Raw genomic sequence first — 23,188 nt, 5'->3', positions numbered from 1 at the left:
TGTAAGCATCTGAAGGGTCTTCATCTTTTGCTATATGAACACACTTTTTGTGGGTGTCATTAATTTAACCATTAAATGCTGACAATCCATCACTCTGTGTAAGGATAAAATTAATTATTCAACCATGCTTTTTTATCTTTTTGCAGACTCATTTATGTCCTCAAGTATTTCCTGTCCATTTTGTTTGCGTACGTGAAAACTGTTCTGCACAGCTTCCAATATTCTACTACATGAAGATGGAAGAACTAATAGCTCTGACTAACCTAATGCATTTTTTAGTGAGACAGCTAAAAGGGTTTGCCTCTTAAAGCCATCTTTCTCTCCACGCTCTCTTGTCCTTCCCCTTCTCCAGCCCATCTGCTCTCAGTAGTGGAATGTTCCTGGTGCTCCGTCCTTAGCCTAGAGCGGCCAGTCTGCAGCGAGATGGGCTCGAGGATCGCAGTTCAGCAGCCATGTCGCAAAAGATATCGTCCGTGTCACCCAGCAACAGCAGCTCCTCGTCCAAACTGGACTGCCGACAGGTAAAACACAACAGTGATGCCATGAAGAACTAGAAAAGTTTGAACTATTAACTTCTCCACATTCCTATTTTCTCATTTATCTGTTTGTGTACCGGAAAAACAATGTCTTCCAGTCCTAAAGGGATATTTCTGTGTCATGGGAGGAGATTGATTTGACAGTAAATGCCTTAACCACAAACATTTGCTAATAGGCCTTGGGGTTTTCTCAGAGTTTCTCGCAAAGCTTTATTTGGCTCTTTATAAATTCAAACCAGAGGCAGCTCTATCTGAGTTTCCCTTTGCATTTTAGATCAGCAACAGCAATAACTAAATGCTGCAAACCTGAAAAATATATATGTTTTAACCTGCCAGACCAATTTTTTCTCCATCTGTCTGCAAATGAAATACTCTAATCTGAATTTCTAAAATGCAAATTATCAACAATTTCCTCAAAGGTAGTTCTCCCACTCTCAAATTAGTGATGATAATAGCACCATTACCGAACAGTTGTTGCATTTTCCTTATGTCTTTATCCGCAGGCAGCAGACTTATTTATTATTCATTACCGCCTGAAACTTTTCTGTTTGGAAATAAAAGTAACAATGTTTCATTACAGTCCTGCCCAGAGGACACCCAGACACTAGTGGTCCATCACAACAAATGCATGGACTGAAAGTTTTTTGCAGAGTGCCCCTAGACAAAAAAAATTACATTTACTCCAAATGGCAGTTTCAAAGCTGAGACGTGCTTAGATGTCATTTATATTACTATCTATAAAAATGTATTGACATGTCTTTCAAAAAGATGTAAGGTAACATGCGGTTTTGAATGAAAAGACTAAAGTTTTTGTTGGGTTTTCTCACTAATATATCTATTTTCTTTCACCCCCGGGAGCAATTGTCTTGTGAGAAGTTTTCTATGTATAACGTGCAGTTAGACAAATAGTTAAGCAAGATGTAAAGCCCAGAAATTATAAACACATAGCCTAAAGAAGCAAGACGGGAGGAAACAGCTCTACAAGCCAGCCGCACTGAACCTGAAATGGTAAAAACGTCACTGTTTGGTTATGCTGACTTGTTTTTAGCTGTAAGCAATAATTTCCTAGAACCCATAACTCGCTCTTATCAACTTGTTACTGTTCAAACAAAAACGATATAAGATGTTAATAAGTGAGCTTTAGAGGTTGTGATTGTTTACCATTGGATATTACTTTACATTCCTCATGTTTCCTGTCTGTGTGCTAAGCTAAGCTAAGATAAGCTAGCTGTCATTGATTCATATTTAAAGTGGTGGTGGCAATGTAACTATTTAATTATTTATCTGATGGTAGTGATATTAAATGTTGGTTCATGTGTTTTTTCAAATATATGGTTCAATATACATCTTGAAACTGCAGCCGGACAACTTTGTCAACATTCTTGATTTACAACATGCTTTTGCTGAGAGCTATCCCTGTAACTGCACATGTCTTCTTGTCACTTATGTTGTTACTGTATCGCTGAGAGTGCCTCTCGACCTTGAAGAAAATGGCCTGGCAGTGTGTGACAATGACTCACTGTGTAAGTGTGTCAGCAGGGGCTGTGACAAGCATTCAAGTGAAAGAACAAGCCACAAGTCCCGCCTTCTCCATCCCCCTTCAGAAACGAGGGTTTATTTTAGACGGCCTCACCCCCAGCAGTCAGCCTCTTTGACTGATACAGTTTGTTTAGCCAGAAATGTTTGTACAGTGGAACATTCAGGGACACGGACACAGTCACCTCAAACGTCTGCCAAGAACCAACAGTCCCTTTGGATATCATTGATGTGAATATGAATTATTCTTAAATGTTTATCCCATTTGGGATTAATATAGTTTACTTTATAATCCTGAAGAAACTCCATTATCAGCAAATAGAATTCATTCAAAAAAGGGTTGCAACTTTATGAATTTATAATATCTACCTAAACCCAAGGTGATTTTTGCTTATTTTGTCCATTTAACAGTACTCAAATATAATACATTTACAATTAAATAAATGACAAAAACATCAGCTGGATTATTCTCTTTGAATACAAAGATGTAATAAAGCTTCCTGTTTATGCTGCCTTCCTGGAATTCTCCCCGCTGAAGTATAAAGCTATCTGGATTAGTCTATGATGAAAAATCACCTTAATCTCTGCATTTGCAGAAGGATTTGGATTTTAGGGTTCAAATCTCAGAAAATGATTATTGTGAAGAGTTGAGATTAGACAGGTAAACTAATTTTGAAAATGGGATCATGAGTTGAAAGTAAAGCTCAAAACTGGACACCTCATAGAGCTGCATTTTCGCTCAGCAATAAAATGTGTCTCCCACTCCCTCAGCCTCCCACTGACTTACTGACACTCATTAAAAGAGAAAGGGAAAATGTAATCAATCACAAATTGCTGTATGCTTTTCACTCTGACCTTGACTCTGTTGTGTGGATCTGTTACCTAACCTTACTGCAACTGTGATCTATAACTACATGTTTTCTCTTCTTATAAAACACCTCTGCCCACAGGACAGTTGGGAAATAGTAGAGGGTCTGCGTGGAGGCTTCAGTAATGTCCTGGAGCCCCAGAAACAGGAGGGCTACATGCTAAAGAGGAGAAAGTGGCCCATGAAGGGCTGGCATAAGGTATAATTAATCATATGCGACTTCTTAATTGACCAACGTCCTCTACATCTGGCTCATCCCCCAGAATGATAAACTCCATGATATATTTTTTAGACGTACTTGACAATTGAAGGTCATTTCCATTTCCCGGTTTTACTTTATACATTTGAGGTTCCTTTTCCAAAAAAATCTGCATTGTTCTTTTAAACGAATTGAATGAGCATGTGCAGTAGATGATTTCTCACATGTGACCTCGGTCAGTAACCATTCACGCTCATTCACGTCTGAAAGCTTTCACTGGGATAATGCTACCTAGCTGCATTACCTGATGTCCTGTTAGTTAGTAGATAAAAGATTTAGTATGACCTGCAGTCAGAGCTTTTCTTGTCTTTGTGCTGCAGAAGGATCGCAACAGAATGGGGGGAAAGAGTAATAAAGACAGAAACGATGTATGACGAGCATGGGATGACAAATATCTCTCTGCAGAGACATTAACAACATACATTAAAAAGAGGTGGACTCTGTCATCATCCCAGAATCATAGCCGTGACTTCAGGTCTTGCTGTCAGGATGTTGCATATCATCCTGGCTGCAGATCATTTGCTCATTGTCCTCATTTCTTTATACAGCGATACTTCTTCTTGGACAAGGGCATCCTGAAGTATGGCAAGTGCAGTGCTGATGTGAGTACAAAAGCCATCTGGCTGCATACTATGTGATTGTCAGGTAAAGAAGATTTCAAAGGACATTTTGTGTCTTGTTGTACTGCTGGTTGTCTCTCCCAAAATATCTATCTGTGCCACTAGATATAACAGGCCCTTATTCCCTCACAATCTCATTGTCATTGATAGGGATCACACGGTGCATTGCACCTGCTAATTTCACATAATTAAATATCAGCAATGCAGACACTGTGCTTGGGCAGGGCTGCAGAGCCAATCAAAGTGTAATAGTGCATTTTAAAACAGAACAGCATCTCTTTGCAATTGTATTAACTCCAGTCCATTCATAAAATTGTGTGTTGACTTTGTCTTGCAGATTGAGAAAGGGAAACTGCATGGCTGCATTGATGTGGGCCTCTCTGTCATGGCCATTAAGAAAAAAGCAAAGTGCATCGATCTTGATGCTGAGGAAAACATTTATCACCTGAAGGTAAACAAAAAGGCTAATGAATGGAAAGCATTCCCTACATATTGATAGGAAGTGCTGTAAAACATGGATAATTCAGATTATGCCCCTTTTAATTCCTGGAACGGATACTTACATGGAGAGGACTTTAAAATGACCTTATGTGTTGTGGGTGATGGAGAATTACAATGCCTGTGTGTGTTTTTCCACCTTCATGCTTCTTCCACCTAACCTTGACGTTGAGTTGTCGTGGTGATTTCTGATTGTGGTATCTGCTCTCCAGATTAAGTCCCAGGAGCTGTTTGATGAATGGGTTGCCAAGCTGCGTCACCATCGACTCTATCGGCAAAATGAGATTGCCATGTACCCTACTGACAAGTCCTTCTACTATCCCCACTACCCCTCCCCCAACTCCCCTAGTATGGCGGAGAGTGCCTCTATCAGAAAGGTATATTTGTGCACTGCAGAGTACACTGAACACTATTCAAAGTTAAAACTTACTTGATGCTACTGCTCATGAAAATACATTTCTCAACGTCCTTATTTTGGAAAATGTTATGAAGGAAGCAAATTGGACTGACTCTTGGGTCTGTTTGATCTTGCAGTGCATGGCTATGCGCAGACAGTCCACACTGCATTCTGCAGGAGCTTTCCCTTTAAACTGCAACAGCCAGGCCAAAGTAGTCGCCTGGCTCCAGTCATCTGACGACATGGACAGGTGCTCCAAAGGTGAGGCAGTAGAGCTAACTTTAGTATTAGCTATTGTCATGCAGTTGTTATACTATTTATTTATCATCCCTTCTGTCTCTTAGTTTAAAAATATGACACAATGATATTCAAAGAAAGATGTGAACTGGCTGAAAGCTAGATCAAGATTTCCATCCTGTGTGAAAGGAAAGTTTTCTGCTCTCTTCAGATGTTCATAGTAATAGTAAAGTTGCCATTGATAATGAGAGAGGCAGGCTCTGTTAGTACAGCATTTTCATTTGTCAAATGCTTCATTTCAATCAATCTGTCTTCCTGCGGTCCTAATTTGCAAGTGAGACGGGACTGGCATGGTTTGTTAAATATAAAGAAAGGCAGCAGTTTATTTTTAAAAACAATTTGTCTGGGTTTTATTGGATTCCTTTCAACATCTTTAGGCTCCAACTTAGCAAAAAGTTGTGATGTTCAAAACTAGGAATCTAAGGAATTGTACCAAACAATCCACAAGCAGGAGTTTGCTACTTATTAGTTGTTTATAAACATCGATGTCTTTGCTGACCGAGTAGATGTAGTTTACTGTACGTCAGCCGTAGTCAGTAAAGAGAGAGGGTCTGTCCTGCTGTATAATGCGAAACCAGTACATGCAATTGCTTCTGTTCTTTTTATTGATGATTCATTTTAACTTGATGTAACTCTTCTTAAACTAACATTCTTATCTCAATGTGGATCTTTTCCCTTCTCCACAGATTTGTCAGTCTGTGAATCTTACCTGCTGGAGCTCAACCACCTGCTTCAGAGTATGGAAGTCCTGCACCGCACCTATTCTGCTCCGTCAATCCAAGCACTGCAGGTCAGCACTTTATTCCTGATTCCTTTCACCTGTACACGCAGAACCAGTTTGTTCTTGCAGCTCAGGTTTAAGTCTGAAAAAGCTGTGACATAAATGAACCTAATCACATCCAAAACTGGGTCACTGAAATTGTTATTCAAAATAACTTGTCTCCTTTTCTCTTTTATCATTTCTCTCAAATATTTTTTAGCCCTCAAGTCATTTGCTTCTAAATATAGAAAGCATTGATATGTCTTTGCCAGCAATGAAACCAATTCCTATGAAGAGCCTTCAAAGACAAAAACGACTCTGTCTCGACCATCATTATCTTTTTGTTCACTAGGCGTCTACATTTGACAGCCCCAAAAAGGAGAAGCGACTTCCAAGGAAATGGCGCACTAAAAACTGCAACAAAGATGTCAAAGCAACTCTGCAGGTAGACATCGTAATAATGACACATGATCATATTTGATCTTCTTTAGTATGAATCCCTCTTAGTTGTATTACTGCTCCTTTACTGTAGGTACCTAGCTGCATCTCCTCTAGCTCTGTCCGTCTCCACGCCTCTAACCCCAACCTCTCCAGCGCTGCACTAGCCAATGACAAGGCAGACACTGAATCGCTGGATTCAGCTTTTGACGTGACCAAGCTGCAGGAGGACTTCTGCCGTGTTGCTGCCAACTGTGAGTCAAATATTACGAGCTGGTCATCTTAAATCACCATTTTAACCACGGGGAAAAACTCCCCAAGTGCACATAAATCTTTCAGACATCTGTCTTATTTGCATGTAAGATAAAAATGGCTGCCGGTTGTTGTACATAACCAACGGATGTGACAATGGCAACTGGTAATTACTGATGATTTAGTTTACATTCATTAGGATTCTGATGATGTGATCTGTTAGTCTGTCCTCTAGCTGATTTTCTCAACTACAAAGCTTGGTAAAGAGGGGTATTAATTCATTTTCTGCAACTCCTCATTGACATTTATATTCAGATACCAGATGCTTGACATTAGAATCATTTCCTTTTTTACGTAATGGACTCACAATTCCCACTTTCTCTGTAAAATGAGTTTAAAGTTTGCCCCAGGGTACAACAATCTGGCATTTCAATTGCCAGATTCATGCAAATTCAAAATGATGAAGCTAAGGATGCGTGATTGTAGTTTCTATCTAATAAGACAAAACGTTAATATCACAAGCACTTACAATAATATAGAATCCCAAGACTCTATTTTGAGGTGGATGGTAAAATGAACAAATGTTGACTTGCAAAAGGATAGGAGATAATCGAAATGTCCCACTTTTTCCCATTTTATTAAAAGCATTGTATCATGAACTTGCACTGAACCCATTGTGACTGGATCTGCATGGCACTGAAATTAAACAAATTTGTTCGCACAAAATAAAGCTCCCCTCTTTTTATTTGTTCTTGTCGCTGCAGTTCATGCAACCATGAAGACAGCCCTGAGTACACTATCATCTGAACGAGAGAGATTAAAACATTGTGTGGACCACGAAACAGTTCCCCCTACCTCTCCTCAGGTTGTCAGTTTGAAGAACGCACTGACAACGGTATGTGAAACAACACGCACTCACACACTTACACATAAATATTATCAGTCAGTAGAAATAAGTTAAGTATTCCATTTTCTTATGGACTAACCTCTCAGAAGCCATGTCCTCCCACACACTTAGACACAATGTAGAATATCTTTGAGGGATTACTAGCTGCCGGTGTGAGGTCTGCCCACCTGAACATATCCGTCCTCAGAATGGTCATCATGTTTACCGTGGCAGCTGCCTCCCACACAGAGGCTTCCTTTTCTATTTTCTGTTTTATGACTGCACACTCATTGTCATGCTGACTTCTTTGCGGCTTTAGAACTCCTGTGCTCTCTACACCGACACATTTCTTTCACTTTAAAGGTCTCCTATTATGCTATATTTGAACAATATATTGTAGGGCAATATCTATACAAAACACATCTGTGACATGCATGAGAAGTTTCTAACGCAGAGACTCCACTAACGCTGCCGTGATTAAACCCCATATTATGTCCAAAACCGCATCAAGCATTATTTCTGAAACACTTATTTTCTCAGTGTTTACCACTAGAACAGCGACATTATATGTATTGTACTAGTCCCTCGTGCAGACATCCTGCAAAGTGACACAGAGGTGCTGCGGAGGGGATTCAGCTCGCGATTGTATATAGCGGACAATATGTTGGGACGTGTCTCGTGGGTGGGACGATGCCAGGAGTTCAATGTAAAGCCTTCCCACATTTCGGTTGTGATGTCATATCGGCAGCAAATCAGGATCAGCTTGTTTGTACCCCCGTTTTTAGAGATGTGGGTAAGGAGGAAAAGAGAGAGGGTTGTAATTACCTGACACTTTGTGAGTGTCTTTACACACTGGGGACACATATTTATGTATAAAAGACAGCAAAAAGTGCATTTTGCATAGTAGAGGACCTTTAAATACCCGGCTGGGTGTTAGCTTCTACCTTTCTCACACAGTCAGTAATGAGTGAGTAATAGATCTGCAGTGATAACACATACACACATCTCTATAATAAAAGTAAATGTTATCATAAGCAGCAAGGCATTATTGATTCGATGTGTAGTATAAAAAATGTTTACACTGGTTATTTTTACAGGCTTTAGCCCACAACTCCGAGCTGAGGGAGCGCCTGTGCAAGATTCATGCAGAGTCCCACATCGTAGAGCCCACACTAATAAATATCACTGCCCCTGTACAGGTTGGTGCAGGAATGCAGTGACTCTACTCCCCCCCACCCCCACCCCCAGCATCACTATGATTATTATTATTATCTCCGTTTTTATTTTACAACCCACACAGTGTTGACTTTGCCACAGACTGAATGAGCTGTCCTATCCCTGTCATCCAAATTCTGCAAATGTTGCTCTCCTCCTCACTTGTCTCACTTTCTTTTTATCAAGACAATTACTATTACAAGAGTGATTTTCTTCAATGCAAACTTTTCACGGAACAAGACCCCCTTAAAATGTTTTGATTCCCATTGTTTTGCTATGAGAAAGTGCTTCCTCTCAGTCCTGTGGTTGTGTTTTATTATCATATGGCTCAGGGGAAGACTACCTTTCACGTTATTGCCTCCTAAACGAAGCTCTTTACTCTCTTAATCACCTTTGCTGACCAGAGTGCATGAACTGTTCTTATCGTGTCTCTGGAAATGTGTTTGAACACATGGTGCAAAATAGTTTGCCTCCTCAGAGATTATCTGCAGGCCAATTAATCAGCTTTAGCAATAACAGAGGATGTAGAGGCGTGCTCACTGTGCCGCTGTGGAATATACTTCTCATTTGTAATTTGTTACATCTTTTTGTTGTTTTCAGAAGAATTATATGAATGCTATGAGTTTATTTTGAATATTCATCTTGTTTTGTGCCAGACAGAAGAGCTGGTGTGGACACGTATTGCACACGTGCGCTTCTGACTGATTTTTAAAAATTAATACAGTAATATATTGGGATACAGTGTCTAGAAACAAGGTTGATTTGCAATATATTGCCAACCTGATCCTCCTTTTATACACATTTCATTTTAAGTATTCCATTTTAAAAAGTTCAAATTGGTGGCAAATGTATGGCTATTAAACTCTGTTGCATAATGATAAGTTCACACGTGTATAAAAATCTATAAGCCTCTATGAACCTGAAATACATTTCAAAAGGCAATTTTAATTGTCATTTCTTTTGTGAAAATATAATACACAAATTGTCAAGTATTATGTATTATTGATGACTGTCTTCCAATATATATTTTATTTTTGCTATCCTCTCATTATCCAATCATTGTGACTGAATGCTTTTCTGAATAACCCTGTGATTGCCGCCCATTCTGGCTTTGATGATGTTGCTCCTTTCTTTTTGTTAATTATAGCTGTGAACCCTGTGTTTCCCAGAAACAGGAGTCTGTTGATGATTCCCATCCACTCGTACATCAAGTCTCCAATGAGAGCAGAGCTTCAATCACAGAGTCTTTGTCTGAGTTCTTCGATGCACAGGAAGTTCTGCTGTCTTCGAGTTCCTCTGAAAATGAGGTAAATGTGAGGGCTTAACTGGCACCATTAGCAGCTTTACTGATGGCAACAATTAAGTAGTGGCCTAAACCAACATTTAGGGTGGTATAAACATAAAATTATTGTTAATATAATGTAATTTGTCTATTATTGTATGAGGAGAAGAGCTGCATGATAAAAGGGAAAAATCAATCCAGACAGAAATACCCACAAGAGGTTTTTAATGGATTTATCGCCTATAGCCTGACATTTTGTTTTCAAAATCTGTTTACATGAAAACACATTGTGACAATCAGTGCTTTTCGATTGCAAAACGACTTACAAAACAACATTACCTAAAAGCAAAGTTTTTTTTAGCTCTGTCATTAAACAAGTGTCCCTCACTTCAGTTTAATTTCCTCCAGTGTTCATACAGGATGCCAGATCAGATAGCAGCTGGAGTGGAAGCAATGTGAAAATGGAAGTTAATTACTTTTATCTAAAAATACTACAAGTTCAGGGGCAAATTATAATCACAGGGACCGTTCATCTCTATTGCAGTAGTTTTTTTAAATTAATGTGACAGGATATTGAAAGAGACCTGCCCAATCCTTGGTGGTATTAAAATAGTTTCCAATAGTTAAAGTTTGGATTATTGTTTTAGGCATCAGAGGATGACTCATACATTAGTGACATCAGTGACAACATTTCCATGGACAACTTTAACAACGAGACTGAATGTGAGAGACCAAACTCAGGTGAGCAATTGAACATACTTCGAGTTGGATACAACACAACTACAATTTCTTCATTTCCATTTTTGTATTCACCACACAAAAGGTTGTTGGTGTCTTGACCTCTTAAACCATCTGTTTCCAGGCTCTGTGGAAGAAGGCACTGTCCTTTATCAGCGTAGATCCTGCCTGCCCTCGCCGAGCCCCAACAGCAGCTCCATAAGCCTGTGGAACATCCTCAGAAACAACATCGGCAAAGACTTGTCTAAAGTGGCGATGCCCGTACAGCTTAATGAGCCGCTCAACGCCCTACAGAGACTGTGTGAGGAGCTGGAGTACAGCGAGCTGCTAGACAGGGCTGCTAACACACAGGACCCTTTTGAACGTATGGTGAGATGGCAAACTCACTGTTTTCTGTTTGTGGGCTGTCTTTTTTTTTTGCTAGGGTTCACATGTTGTCTTTCAGCACATAATGGGCCTCCTCTTGCAAAAGGAGTCGCCCTTGGTGAAGCTAGTCTGGCAATCGTTGTAAAAGTTACAGAAAGTGGATTTCTTTAGTAAAAACTTTTCATCACACCAAGGACCAGAAAGAGACTCAGAGCTCATTCTTCTTGTGCATGTGATGTGCCCATGTTGAAGGTTCTTTGTCCAAGTAGCCATAAAATAATAGAAAAAACGAATGACTCAACTTTCTTACATTGTTAAAATAATAATTTTACATTTTAACAAATGCTCTTATTCGCTTTCTTGCAGGAGTTAGATGAGATTCATGCTGTATCAAGTCAGGAGACAATTAACTTATCTTTGCTTGAATTGTAGACAGCAACGGGGCAGACCGCTTTCTTTTTCTAAAGTGAAAACCTCCTAGCACTTCTAAAGCTTACTTATAAACATGTTATATCTTATTTGTTAAAACCGGTACACAAACAGGTTAAATCATATATAAGTATTTGGATAGAACAAGGAGTTACTCATTCATTGCCATCTGTTATTACTTTAGACCAGGGACTTTAGCTACCCACTGTCAGAGGTATTGTGCTTGAAAGTGGGAGAAACCCTAATCTTGCTCTATAGATTTCCCGCAGGCAAACGGCAAGATTGTGCCTCTTTGGATGTTTCACTTCTACTCATTTGCAGTGACTGATTTCGGAATGATAGTGATTTGGTTGCATTTTGTTCACTGTGGTGTGGGAGGTGTAGAGCTACAGCCTGTGGAGTCAGCTAGTTATAAAGGACAAAAGGGCCACATACAGTATATAAATGTGAAATAAATTTCAGCTGAAGTCAGTGTCAGCTCTAATCCTTGGCCTCCCATTATGATGTGGAAGTAATTATAAGTCTGCTCTTGGCTCAGTGCAAGTGCCAGGGTATTCTGACAGTAACTCTGCTCATTGCAGCATTGAGGTGAAGGATCAATTATATGTTGTACTTTATAAAGATGATATACCTCAAGTAGTTCAACGTTCGGCTGAACTCTAATGTACATCTTAGGTAAATGTATATGTTCTCAGTTTACGTGACACATTTTTCTGTAATAGACATTATAACAAAAGCAATTTCAACTGTATTCGCCTTTCCTTGTGCAGGTGTACATAGCTACATTTGTGGTATCGGGCTATGCATCCAGCTTCTACAGAACAGGGGGAAAACCTTTTAACCCTCTCCTAGGAGAGACCTTTGAATGTGACAGAGCAGATAAAGGCTTTACCTTTGTTGCAGAGCAGGTATGCATGAATCCCAATTTCTGTGCTATTTATAATCCCAGGATTCTAATTGTAGTATTAATGCATGAACTGAAAGTATTTTTATTGATAGGTTTACTAACCCAGTTGTTTTAAATTTCAGGTCAGCCATCACCCACCGATCTCAGCTTGCCACGCAGAGTCTAAAAACTTCATCTTCTGGCAAGGTAGTAGAATATAGAAATTAGTCTGGTCCATTGTCTGTTTCTGAAAACATTTGTCCCAGTTGATGGCCCTCTGAAACGAATTCTGAAAGTGTTTAATTGCTTTCTTTCTGATTTATTTTTTAGATGTGAGGTGTAAGAACAAGTTTTGGGGGAAATCAATGGAGATTCTTCCTGTTGGTACCACTCATGTAACTCTGCCAGGGTGAGTCTTTTGCATTATTTATTCTAAGACTAAACACAGAGACAGTACAAACCAAGGGCCATGTCAAATAAAAAAGCAATATCTACCGAGTCACGTTAATATTGTTTTAATCCCGTTTGTTTCTAGATTTGGAGACCACTATGAGTGGAACAAGGTGACGTCGTGCATCCACAACATTCTCAGTGGACAGCGCTGGATTGAGCACTATGGGGAGATCTCCATCAGAAACTCCAGCAGTGATATTTGTCAATGCAAGATCACTTTTGTAAAGGTGAGAAAAAAATAATTAAAAGCTATATTTATTAGCTGTATGCAGAAGTTGTCCTCCCTAATGACCCACATTACCACTACCAACACACTTTTCTTTTGCTACACAAGCGCTCTGTTCACATTTCCCATAACAAATGCATTCTTTAATTTTGAAATTTGAAACTAAAGGTTGAATGCTCTTTTTGCAAGGTTCTACAACGCAATAGCATCTTTCAAACACAAAGGATTTTAAAGGCCTTAAAGGTTGATGTCACATTTGCACCACTTCCAAGTATATCCTAAACTGTAAAATCAAGTTATATGCAAGCCATTGTATTTAAGCACATTCCAGCTCCTGCTTACTGTCGGGCTCTTTCTTTCCTCTTTGATTCCCTATGTGTTCGTGTTGGTAGAGATCACTCTGTGAACCCCATGGAGTGTGATTTAAATAACGCAAAAAATAAATAATGTAGTCCCCTTAAGAGTAGTCAATGCAGTTGTCCCTTCATTAGTCCATAAACACTTTACACAGATGGTGCTCTCCACTAAGAACCCCTCAAACTGTTCAGTGTTTGATGATTGGAAGCCTTTACTGGAAGGAGAAGGTTAATTGCTTTAGCGTGTGCCCATTTGAAAGACCTCCTGAAGCTGCTAAGGGTAGCAAGTCCAGACACATCTGAACTCATTATGCATCTTCATCTGTCATTAAACACAGCAGCTTGGCAACACACAGCTGGGGCTTAGGATGGTTTACGCAAAAGCAATATCTGCTGACTGCGAAAGGACATGATCGTGATCTCTAAGTTGTCTATTCATGCTCAGTTATAATAGCTTAAAACTAAGTTCTTCTCCAAATGTCAACCCTTTTCACAGGCCAAATACTGGAATTCAAGTGTGAATGAGGTAGAGGGAGCTATCACAGATAACAAAGGGAAGGTCATCCACAGACTCTTTGGAAAGTGGCAGGAAGCAGTTTTCTGTGGAGACCCACCCTCAGCCAAATGTATCTGGAGAGCAAGTATGACAGTATTACTTGTATACGAATGCATGAACACCGTTTGCTATGCGTATCTGCTTCTGACTGGATCTGATGCAGTGGTTGTTATTTATGTTGAATGTAGATGCAATGCCAGCAGACCTTGAGCAGTACTATGGTTTCACCAAGTTTGCTATTGAGCTGAACGAGCTGGACCCCTCCCTGAAGCTGCTGCTACCACCCACAGACACCAGACTACGCGTGGACCAAAGGTACAAGATCTAAACAAATGGTGTTTTCATGCACTTAAATGATGCAGTTTTTGATAACACGAATACTTAAATATCATTAAAAATTGAAAACAAGGCTGAGACACAAAACTGTTCGATTTCCAAATGCAACTGACAGTTCTTTAAAACTCCTTTGATTGTATCAAAATATGACATAAGCAAAATATTTTTTTCTTAACTGGTTGGACATCCTGCACACATTTGAAGTGCTGTTGGGAAGAAGTTCATAAAGAAATAGTGGTAATTTTAACCATTAATTTACTGACAGACCAAGTATATTATAGGAGGGGGAAAGAGAAAGAGTAAGGCTTACTTGCTGTAATAATTTTGTGGATTCCTTCCCACTTCACTTTAATAGTAGACATATTAATATGTACTCAAAGGAAATTAAATAAAAAGCAAAACTCTATTTGAAAAGAGAATCTTTTTTAACAGATGTGCTCCTGTAATTATTTATTGTAGATTACTTATGTGATAAGGTGCTTTAGTGATTTAAATGTGAATTTGGCAAAAACTAACAAATCAATTCAATTGTGTTTTCTTTTAACTTTGTATAACTCAATCATCTATACATATTTGATTTATCTAATGTAAAAGACACTGCTATATCTTTGACTATCTGAACACCTGTTATCATTTGAATCTGACATTCTCTCTTGGCACACAACAAGAATATTAATAGAGCCATTCAGAGTGATTCAACATTTTAGCTCACATTTTGAAGATTTAAAAAGTGCACAGTACAAAAAGAAGCACTTTGCCATCAGACTAAACCAAAACTGCTTCTGGTTCTTCATTTTCCTGAGTCATGTGTTTTCATATTCATTAAGTTTATTGTAATATTTCAAAGCCAATAAAACATGAGTGAAGATAACATTTGAATATTAAAGATGCACGTTTTAGTATGTTTGCATAATGAATGTGTCTGTGTCGGCTGGCAGACTGCTGGAGGAGGGGAACTTGGAGGCTGCAGAGGAGCAGAAGCAGAGGATTGAACAGCTGCAGAGAGAGAGACGGAGAGTCCTGGAGGACAACATAACACATCAACCTAAATTCTTCAGGTCGCCCTAAAAAGCAGATTTATTCGCTTTGCACTAAAAAAAAATCATTATACGAGCCTGTTTTGCTCTCAGTGTTTTTATAGCAGAAACTTGTGTCATAATTTCAGTTCCAACACACTTAACTATCTATTACAGTGTTCTAATTTTTCTTCCTCCACAGGAAGTCCAAGGACGATACCTGGGTGAGCAACAACACATACTGGGAGCTGAGGAAGGACCCTGGCTTTACACAAATTGATTTTCCTACACTGTGGTGACCCCCGAACTGCAGATTTCAAACACTTTGTCATGTACAGCCTCTACTGTGATGCCGGCGCAGTCCTGATAATGTGACTGTATCCCAGTCTCCACATTCAGTGCTGGTCTTCTTTATTGCAGTTCATCAAAGTTATTGCCTTAATAACAAGTGCTTATGTAACTTATGTAAACATGTTTATGCAAACATATAATGAGAATGTTGATACATTTAGGCAACTTTTGCCCATGTTTTCACCTGATATGTTACACTCTTTCACTCAACTGAGAAAAGGAAATATACTTTGTATAAAGAACGACAAATCCTTTTCATAACTGGTACTACACTAGCTTAAAATGTATTGAACAACTGGTCACTTTTGCTGTATTCTTATCAACATTCTCTACCTCTGAGATAAATTAGCCTTGGATATGCCATTGATGATGAACTGTACACATCTGATATTTATTCTGCACCTGCCTGATGCCTTACTTGTTGTACTCGTATTATTTAATTTATTTTTGTTGCAACTCTGAGATCCAAATGATATCTAAATCCATACTAAACTTTTCTTTCTGTTTCTTAACTGTACTGCTTTTTGCTATGACTGTGTGAAAGATTGTGCAACAATGAGCAGCAGAAGCAACTATTTTTTACTCTATCTATTGCACCATTGTTTACCTAGACCCTGGGCTTTGGGATCAAGTGTCCAAAACTATGCTCCATGAGATCAAATAAAGTCTCTAATGCTTTTGTTTTTTGTGGTGTCATTGTGACCTCGTATTTGAAACACTTACAATTAAAAACCAGACAGTGATTTGACAGACTGACAGCTCTTATGTAGTTTTTGGTTGAATGTGCACATAAATAATAAAATAATAAAACACTGAATCATCACTTTTTAACTATTCAAGTCTACAGAAGATAAAGTCCACGCTCCAATATTGAAGCCTCAATCCTTATTGGAGTAGCTCCAATATTTTTCTTAGTAGCTACCGTCATGAGTTGGAGGAAACCCTCAAGAAAGTTAAGTTGTTGTTAGCGCTGTCATGCCTTACTTGTCACACAACTATACATATTTATTTGATTGTCTATGTTAATAAATAATCAAACACAACACCTCCAGTACATTGTTAAGTTATGAGTCAAGGATCATAGATCAGTCAAGATTCTGCCATGGCCTGCAGGTTATTGGCTTCTCTTGGGTTGCCAACCCTCACGCGAGTGACACACGCTCTCACTATCAATTTCACACTCTCACAATGCCTAAACTATTCTCACGCCAAAAAAGAGATGAACCGGCGATCGTTTTTGGTTTGTCATTTACAGTGTTGATTTGACAGCTGCTCAGGCTGTCGATCCACTCCGGATGGTCAATCCCCCGACCTGTATTGCGCATGCTCAGAATCAATCTTAACCCCAGGCTCTTGGTCAGTCGACGGCGAACTCTGCTGAAAGAAAGGTGGGTTTGCACAGTGCAAAGTGATATCGGTGAAACATGATTAGGGTACGATAACTTATTTTATAAAAGACACATAAACATATAGGCTAAGGTCCCGCTACCCTATGGAAGCCCATTTCCATCAGAAAAAAAAGTAAAAAGGTCATAATTATGAGATAAAAAAGTTGAAATTATGAGATAAAAAGTCATAATTATGAGATAAAAAAGTCGAAATTATGAGATATGAAGTGCGCATGCGCCTCAATGGCAGTGTTTTCAATGGTCCCTTCATTCATCATCTCGCTGCCTAACCATGCTCACAATATGCAATCCTAAATGGGGTAACTATAGGTGACTTTAGTTAGATTGGATGTTAGACGTAATCGTTAAGTCTTTTAGTCTGTCGTTGCTGTTCATTTAGCTTCGGATATGTGAATATGTCATTGAACCCATAAAGTTTCGTTGTAACGTTCACGCCACTAAATGGTGTCCCTGAAATGACAAGTGTGTGTTAACCGTGTGTTAACTTTACTGCGGCAGTGAGTAGCTTTATTTTACTCGAAGGCGGTTACAATACCATATCAGCCTAAACATATCTCTGTAACCAAGAGTTGGTAAGTCAAATATTGTCATAGCTATATCCTACTGTTAATTAAACGTGACGCTGTGAAGACCTAAAGCATGCGGCAATACAGATATTTTAACGTTACGTGTGCACCGAGTTGTCCGTCGCTTTGGATGAAAGCGTCTGCTAAATGACTGTAATGTAATATAATGTAATGTCCCCTGTTGCTTTCCAATTTAGCTAGCTCTTATGGGGCACATGCTAAAGCCATACCGATTATTACTCAGTAAAAACATCCCGTATGAATGAATAGGTGGCTCGCTCAGCTCGTGTGGATAGTTTTGATTATTGCACGGTTGGCTAATTGCTGAATCTAGTAATCAGGCGCTTGATAATGCAGGCAGGTATATTGGCAAAATACAAGTAAGAGAGAGTCTAAAACTATTCGATTCCATCCCATCAACTTTCCTGCTGCTGCAACCTTGAAGTATATCTTGTAGCGATGTTTGTGAAGATGATGAAATAGTCTCCGGAGACACCAGCTATAATAAGGTTTATTACAACAGCATAGTATCATACACCAACACGGGCGATGCAGGGTTCCCAGAGCCAATTGTGGAAGTCCCCCCGAACTGTCTTTGTGCATGCCATTTATAGAAGAAAATATGTGTAGGCCTACATCCAAAGTGCAGTGCTGGTGTGCTCACCTGAGGTAATAATTAACAATGTGTGCCACCCGTAAGGGGACATAGGTCCATTCATAGGGGCCCCCTGACGTATGTCAGATGTTTGTTTTTTTCCACATTCCTCTTACCCAACCTTTGTCCTCAGAGAGTATCTACCTTTGTATATCACCCCAGATTTAATACACCACAACCTTAAATGCGATTTATTGACTTCCATGTAGCTTAAAAATAATGATTCAAGCATAATTTATGCAGACCATCTTGTGCATAATATCAGTTTACTATAGCACTTATAGTCGCCTCCTTCTATGTGAGTGAGCACTTTATTATGTCTTCAATACACTTGGGTAGAGTCACGCGTAAGATATTTAAAACGGACAGTCAGACATCTGTCTCGTTCACATTGTATCAGCCCACAACTCTGTCTCATGTCCGGTTATCTTAAAAATATCTTGCTGCCTCATCCCCTTACTTGTCACATATAAAAATACACATAACTGTGAGTTGTTGCCATTTGATTTGCGTTTTAATGATCTCATCACTATGTATACAGTATAAAGGGATAAAACAAAGTACTATACTTAAAAATGAAATGCTCTGTTTCCATCATTGAGGGTTTGTCTCAACATGTTCAGTTTTCTAATCACAACAAAAGTATAGCTTAAGGAAATGCTTCATGAGAATGTTATAACAAGGGAAAATATCTGAAAATGGCCAACTACACGTTGTTTGCATGTAACAAGATGTTTAGTTGTGAAATATTAATACAAGCTGGTTCAGTTAATAGTCCTTTTGTAAAAATCTGTTCTTACTACATAGTTCTGAAATAAAGCCAGGGTATTAAGTACATGAATATTCTAATGGCATATTTAACCATTTTTCATTTTGACAAAAAATATAATTTTTAAACACATGCATTGTACTTATAGGTTTCTGTATTTTATTGATAACTGAGTCAGCATCCAGCCGAACAATTTATTATAAACTACAGTTGCTACCGGTACTAGATCATCCAGTGTTGTCATAAGCTTCTTCACAGTTACATCAAATGGAGTGATTATTTATGAACTTACTAAGTATCGAAAGTTACATCTGAAAACCAAGAGACTGATTTTAGATATTTAAAGAAAAAATAAATTGAAACAATGCTCCTTTTCTTCTTAGTTGAACATTTAGACCATAATAAAAGGTTTTGTCTTATTTCAACATGAAATAACTGTGAAGATACTTGGATACCAAATCCATAAACATCAAAGACTTTGAAAATCAATAGATGATTATTTATTTATTTGAGGTCACATTTAAGTTTTAATTTTATTCTACAGAGTTGCAGAGGTTTTCTGAAATGTCACAAGATGGATGAGCTAAGTGACTACTTAAGGTCACGACATGTGCCTCAGGAAGACATACAGCGAATGGAGCAGGAGAAGGTAGTTAGTATAGGAAATGCTTAATTTTGACAAATCACAAATAAAAAAAACAAAGTTTGAAAGAGCTTTGTATATAATATCTCGTGCTGTATATGCATTGTTATAATTTAATGCACTTGACCTCAGAATTCATGAAATATTTCTTAATTTTAGATTGACTCCAGTGTCATACACCTCATGACAGATGACCAGCTAAGAGAGTATCTGCCATCTTATGGTGATCGACTGGCTGTGTTTGGATACTGCAGACGGAAGGAAAAAGAACCCAGTAATCGCAAGTCAAAAATCTTTGAGCGACTTCGAGGAAAGTTCTCAAGAAACAAAGGGGATCATGTGCCTGAGATAGAGCATCAAACCATTTCAAAGAATGCTCAGAAGAACCAGAGAAAAATAGAATTGGGATGGCTGCATTCCAGAGAGGGGTAATTTGTGCAGGTACGCACAAGAAAGGGTGGGGGAACCAGAAAAGAGAGTGTGCCAAAGGACATTAAAAAACAGAACTTGATTGAAAAGGCTGTGCAGTTGTTTTTTCCAGATGGGAAAAGTGCAGAGGGGAGTCTTTCTGATTTTGACATAGATTTAACTGACTTTCAGCAGCATCCATTAGTGGAGAGCGTCACAGTTGGGGAACTGTATGAAAAGACAAAGTTACCGCTGTTACGTTTCTATTTGACAACCAAGAAGAGAGACATCACCAGTGACATAAATGTGGAGGAGGAGAATAGTGATGCAACTGCACAAGAAGGTGACAAGACACATGACAGACAAGATACCGATCACCACACTCCAGGCACTGCAACAAACACTGTGGAGATTAATACCTCAGATGTAATTTATGTTGGAAGCAGCACAGTATTTGCAAATGCAAGCAGTGACAGTGTTTCCCTTCTTTACACCATAGTCGACCCAACTGATACATGTGGGTCTACTGAACATGAAACGTTACTTCACATGGATGCTTTAGAGGATAGTGGCATTGTAACTTTCCACACAGAAAGCATCGCTGGGATGGAGTACTCAAGTCTTGAGGATACCTTGCCTTTCTCTCAGGAACTACCTTTTGAATCACCTTTGCCTCTTCCCACAGATATGTTGCAGGAACAAGCCAATCAGAGAGAAAGACAGAAAAAAATTGTTCCTCTTCATCGTGGACAGATTCTCAAAGAACTTATTCAAGTGTTTTCTGAAGAAAGTATCATGGAGGGTCATGTTCACTTTCAAGTTATTCTTCCTGATGGAAAGCTTGAAAACGCTGTAGATGATGGAGGTGTTTTGAGGGATGTACTGTCAGAATTTTGGAATGACTTCTATGAGCAGTGCACCATGGGAAATGGATTCAAACCTACGTCACGATTTCGATAAACAAGGATGGGAAAGTGTAGGCCAAATAATCACATTTGGCTGGTAAAAGGAGAAGTACCTTCCTGTAAAACTTGCACCTGTACTTCTGGAGCAAGCTGTTTTGGGCTTTGTGGAGAGTAATCTTGTGGACTGCTTTTTCAAGTATGTATCAGAGTCTGAGCGAGAGATTTTTGAATCTTGTCACTCAGATTTTGAAAGTGTTGACCAGGAAGAATTGTTGGAAATCATGGACATTCACAACTGCCGGAGACTTCCAACAGCTGATAACATTGAGCAAATCTTGAGGGAGCTTGCTCACCAAAAACTGATTCAAGAGCCCGCTTTTGTGATTGAACAGTGGACCAACACACTTACCTGTTAGATCAGAGCTGAAAGGGATCTCAGCAGTCTATGAAGAGCTACAACCAACATCAAGGAAGATTATGAGGTGTATTATTTACCCCAGTACCCAGAATGCCCAGGAGAAACAAATTGTCAAGTATGTAAGTGCATACCTTAGAGTCAGACACCCAGCACCTCTCCTTTTTCCTCAGATTTTGCACTGGATCAGACTTGTTCACAGGAAAGAGCATCACTGTCAGCATCACACAAATTCAGGGATTTCAGAGAAGACCTGTTGCCCATACATGTAGCTGTTACTTGGAGTTGCCAGTCAGTTATGACAACTACCCAGATTTTCGACATGACATGAACAAAGTCTTGGAAAGCAACGTGTGGGTAATGGACATAGTCTAAGATGCAAAGATTTCAGCCAACTGGAACTTGGACTGCCATCACAGGTTCATGTTTAGGATTTTTCTTTTTCACTTATGTTTTGTTAAATATTGTTTTCTGTTTCAGAACACATTCTTTTAAGCAGTAAGATTGATGGCTTAATTGTTAGACCTCACAAACAACCAATGAGTTATTTCAGACAACAAAGTGTTGTGGTTATTAAGAATCACATCTGGTAATGCTGAGGGTAATTTGGGAGAGAAAAATTGAGGGAATTTATTTACAACTATCAAGTCTGAATCTAGCAGGGCATTGCTATTTCAGAGAACATAGTGTTATGGTTATTCAATGAATCAAATATTGTGATGTCAAAGGTTAATTTGGGATGAGAGAAAATTTAATTAATTTGAGTCTATGTTTACTTGATAGATTTAGAAACTTTGTGTTCACAAAGTTCACTCTTCTCTCACATCACATAGTAATCCTATCTTGTTATAATTTCCGTTTTCTTTTACAAATTTTCATATTTCAAGCACAACATGCTCTGTTCAGGTGCTGATGTTATGTACCAAAAGACAGCTTGGCACTGTCAACCTTTCCATAAGCCTTTTAGACGGATTATTATTTAAGGATCCCTACTTAAGCAAGTTGAATGCATTTAAACCAAAAGCAAGTGCAGTTTTGTATGCTGTGATTGTTTAAGTAGTTGAACAAAAAGTTCATTTAACACGTGAGAATTTTGCATTTTTTTATAGTCAATGTAAAAACAACACAGTACTTTTGTGTGTACATACATTTTGTTAGACAGAACTGAACATCTTTGGTACATCTTTAATGTCTCTAAAATAGCTACAATTATATTTGTCTCAATCACAGGTTAAAATATGTGTGAATATATGATAAATTTCAGTCAGTGCACAAGTTTCAGTTTGTCCTGGAATGAAACAAATAGAAAATGTGACAGGCAAGTTAAGGATCTACGTCTAGTTCATTGGATATCAGCTGTCTGAGTTCAATATACAGGTTAACTGTTTCAAACACATCATTTGTTAGTATCAGATTATGCTCTGACATTAGGTCCACGCAGATATGGAACACATCTTCATCACATGGGAAGTCCTTGAACACACACTCTTCAAGGCATACAATAACCTTCTCCAGGTCCACATGGTGCAAACAATCCCTGCCTCCGTACAGTTGAGGGACTGCATCTACTCACAATCCATTTCTGTTTCAATCTCCCCACACCAAAGAGCTGCTACTTGAACTGCTGTGTGAAAATATCTCATAATTATGAGATAAATAATTATCTCATAATTTTGACTTTTTTACTTTTTCTTTTCTTTTTTTATGGCGGAAATGGGCTTCCATACACTACGGACAGGATAGCAGTCGTTTAGTGCACATTTGAGTGCACTCAAAACGCTGCTTATGAAATCTGATCTGAATCATTGAAAGTTAAACCATATTAATACGTATGAAGTTTTGAAAGGAGCCTCACCCAGTT

General features: G+C 38.7%; 1 protein-coding gene across 1 annotated transcript; it reads left to right on the top strand.

Annotated features, from left to right (window-relative positions):
* Positions 1–390: 390 nt before the first annotated feature.
* osbpl3b (oxysterol binding protein-like 3b) lies at positions 391–16,238 on the top strand. The gene is given in 22 exon segments (XM_063879862.1): positions 391–427; positions 430–521; positions 3,023–3,139; positions 3,748–3,801; positions 4,157–4,270; positions 4,530–4,694; positions 4,852–4,975; positions 5,698–5,801; positions 6,124–6,216; positions 6,304–6,463; positions 7,226–7,356; positions 9,732–9,869; positions 10,492–10,585; positions 10,707–10,951; positions 12,148–12,285; positions 12,407–12,470; positions 12,594–12,672; positions 12,799–12,943; positions 13,795–13,939; positions 14,043–14,169; positions 15,129–15,248; positions 15,409–16,238. Coding segments are annotated over 22 exon segments (2,550 nt in total). The 5' UTR covers positions 391–423; the 3' UTR covers positions 15,506–16,238.
* The last annotated feature ends 6,950 nt before the right edge of the window (positions 16,239–23,188 follow it).

Source organism: Eleginops maclovinus, chromosome 3 (assembly GCF_036324505.1).
Source record: "Eleginops maclovinus isolate JMC-PN-2008 ecotype Puerto Natales chromosome 3, JC_Emac_rtc_rv5, whole genome shotgun sequence".
NCBI classification, from domain to species: domain Eukaryota; kingdom Metazoa; phylum Chordata; class Actinopteri; order Perciformes; family Eleginopidae; genus Eleginops; species Eleginops maclovinus.
The sequence above is the reverse complement of the archived record's forward strand: the minus strand, read 5'-3'. Positions and strand labels throughout refer to the sequence as shown.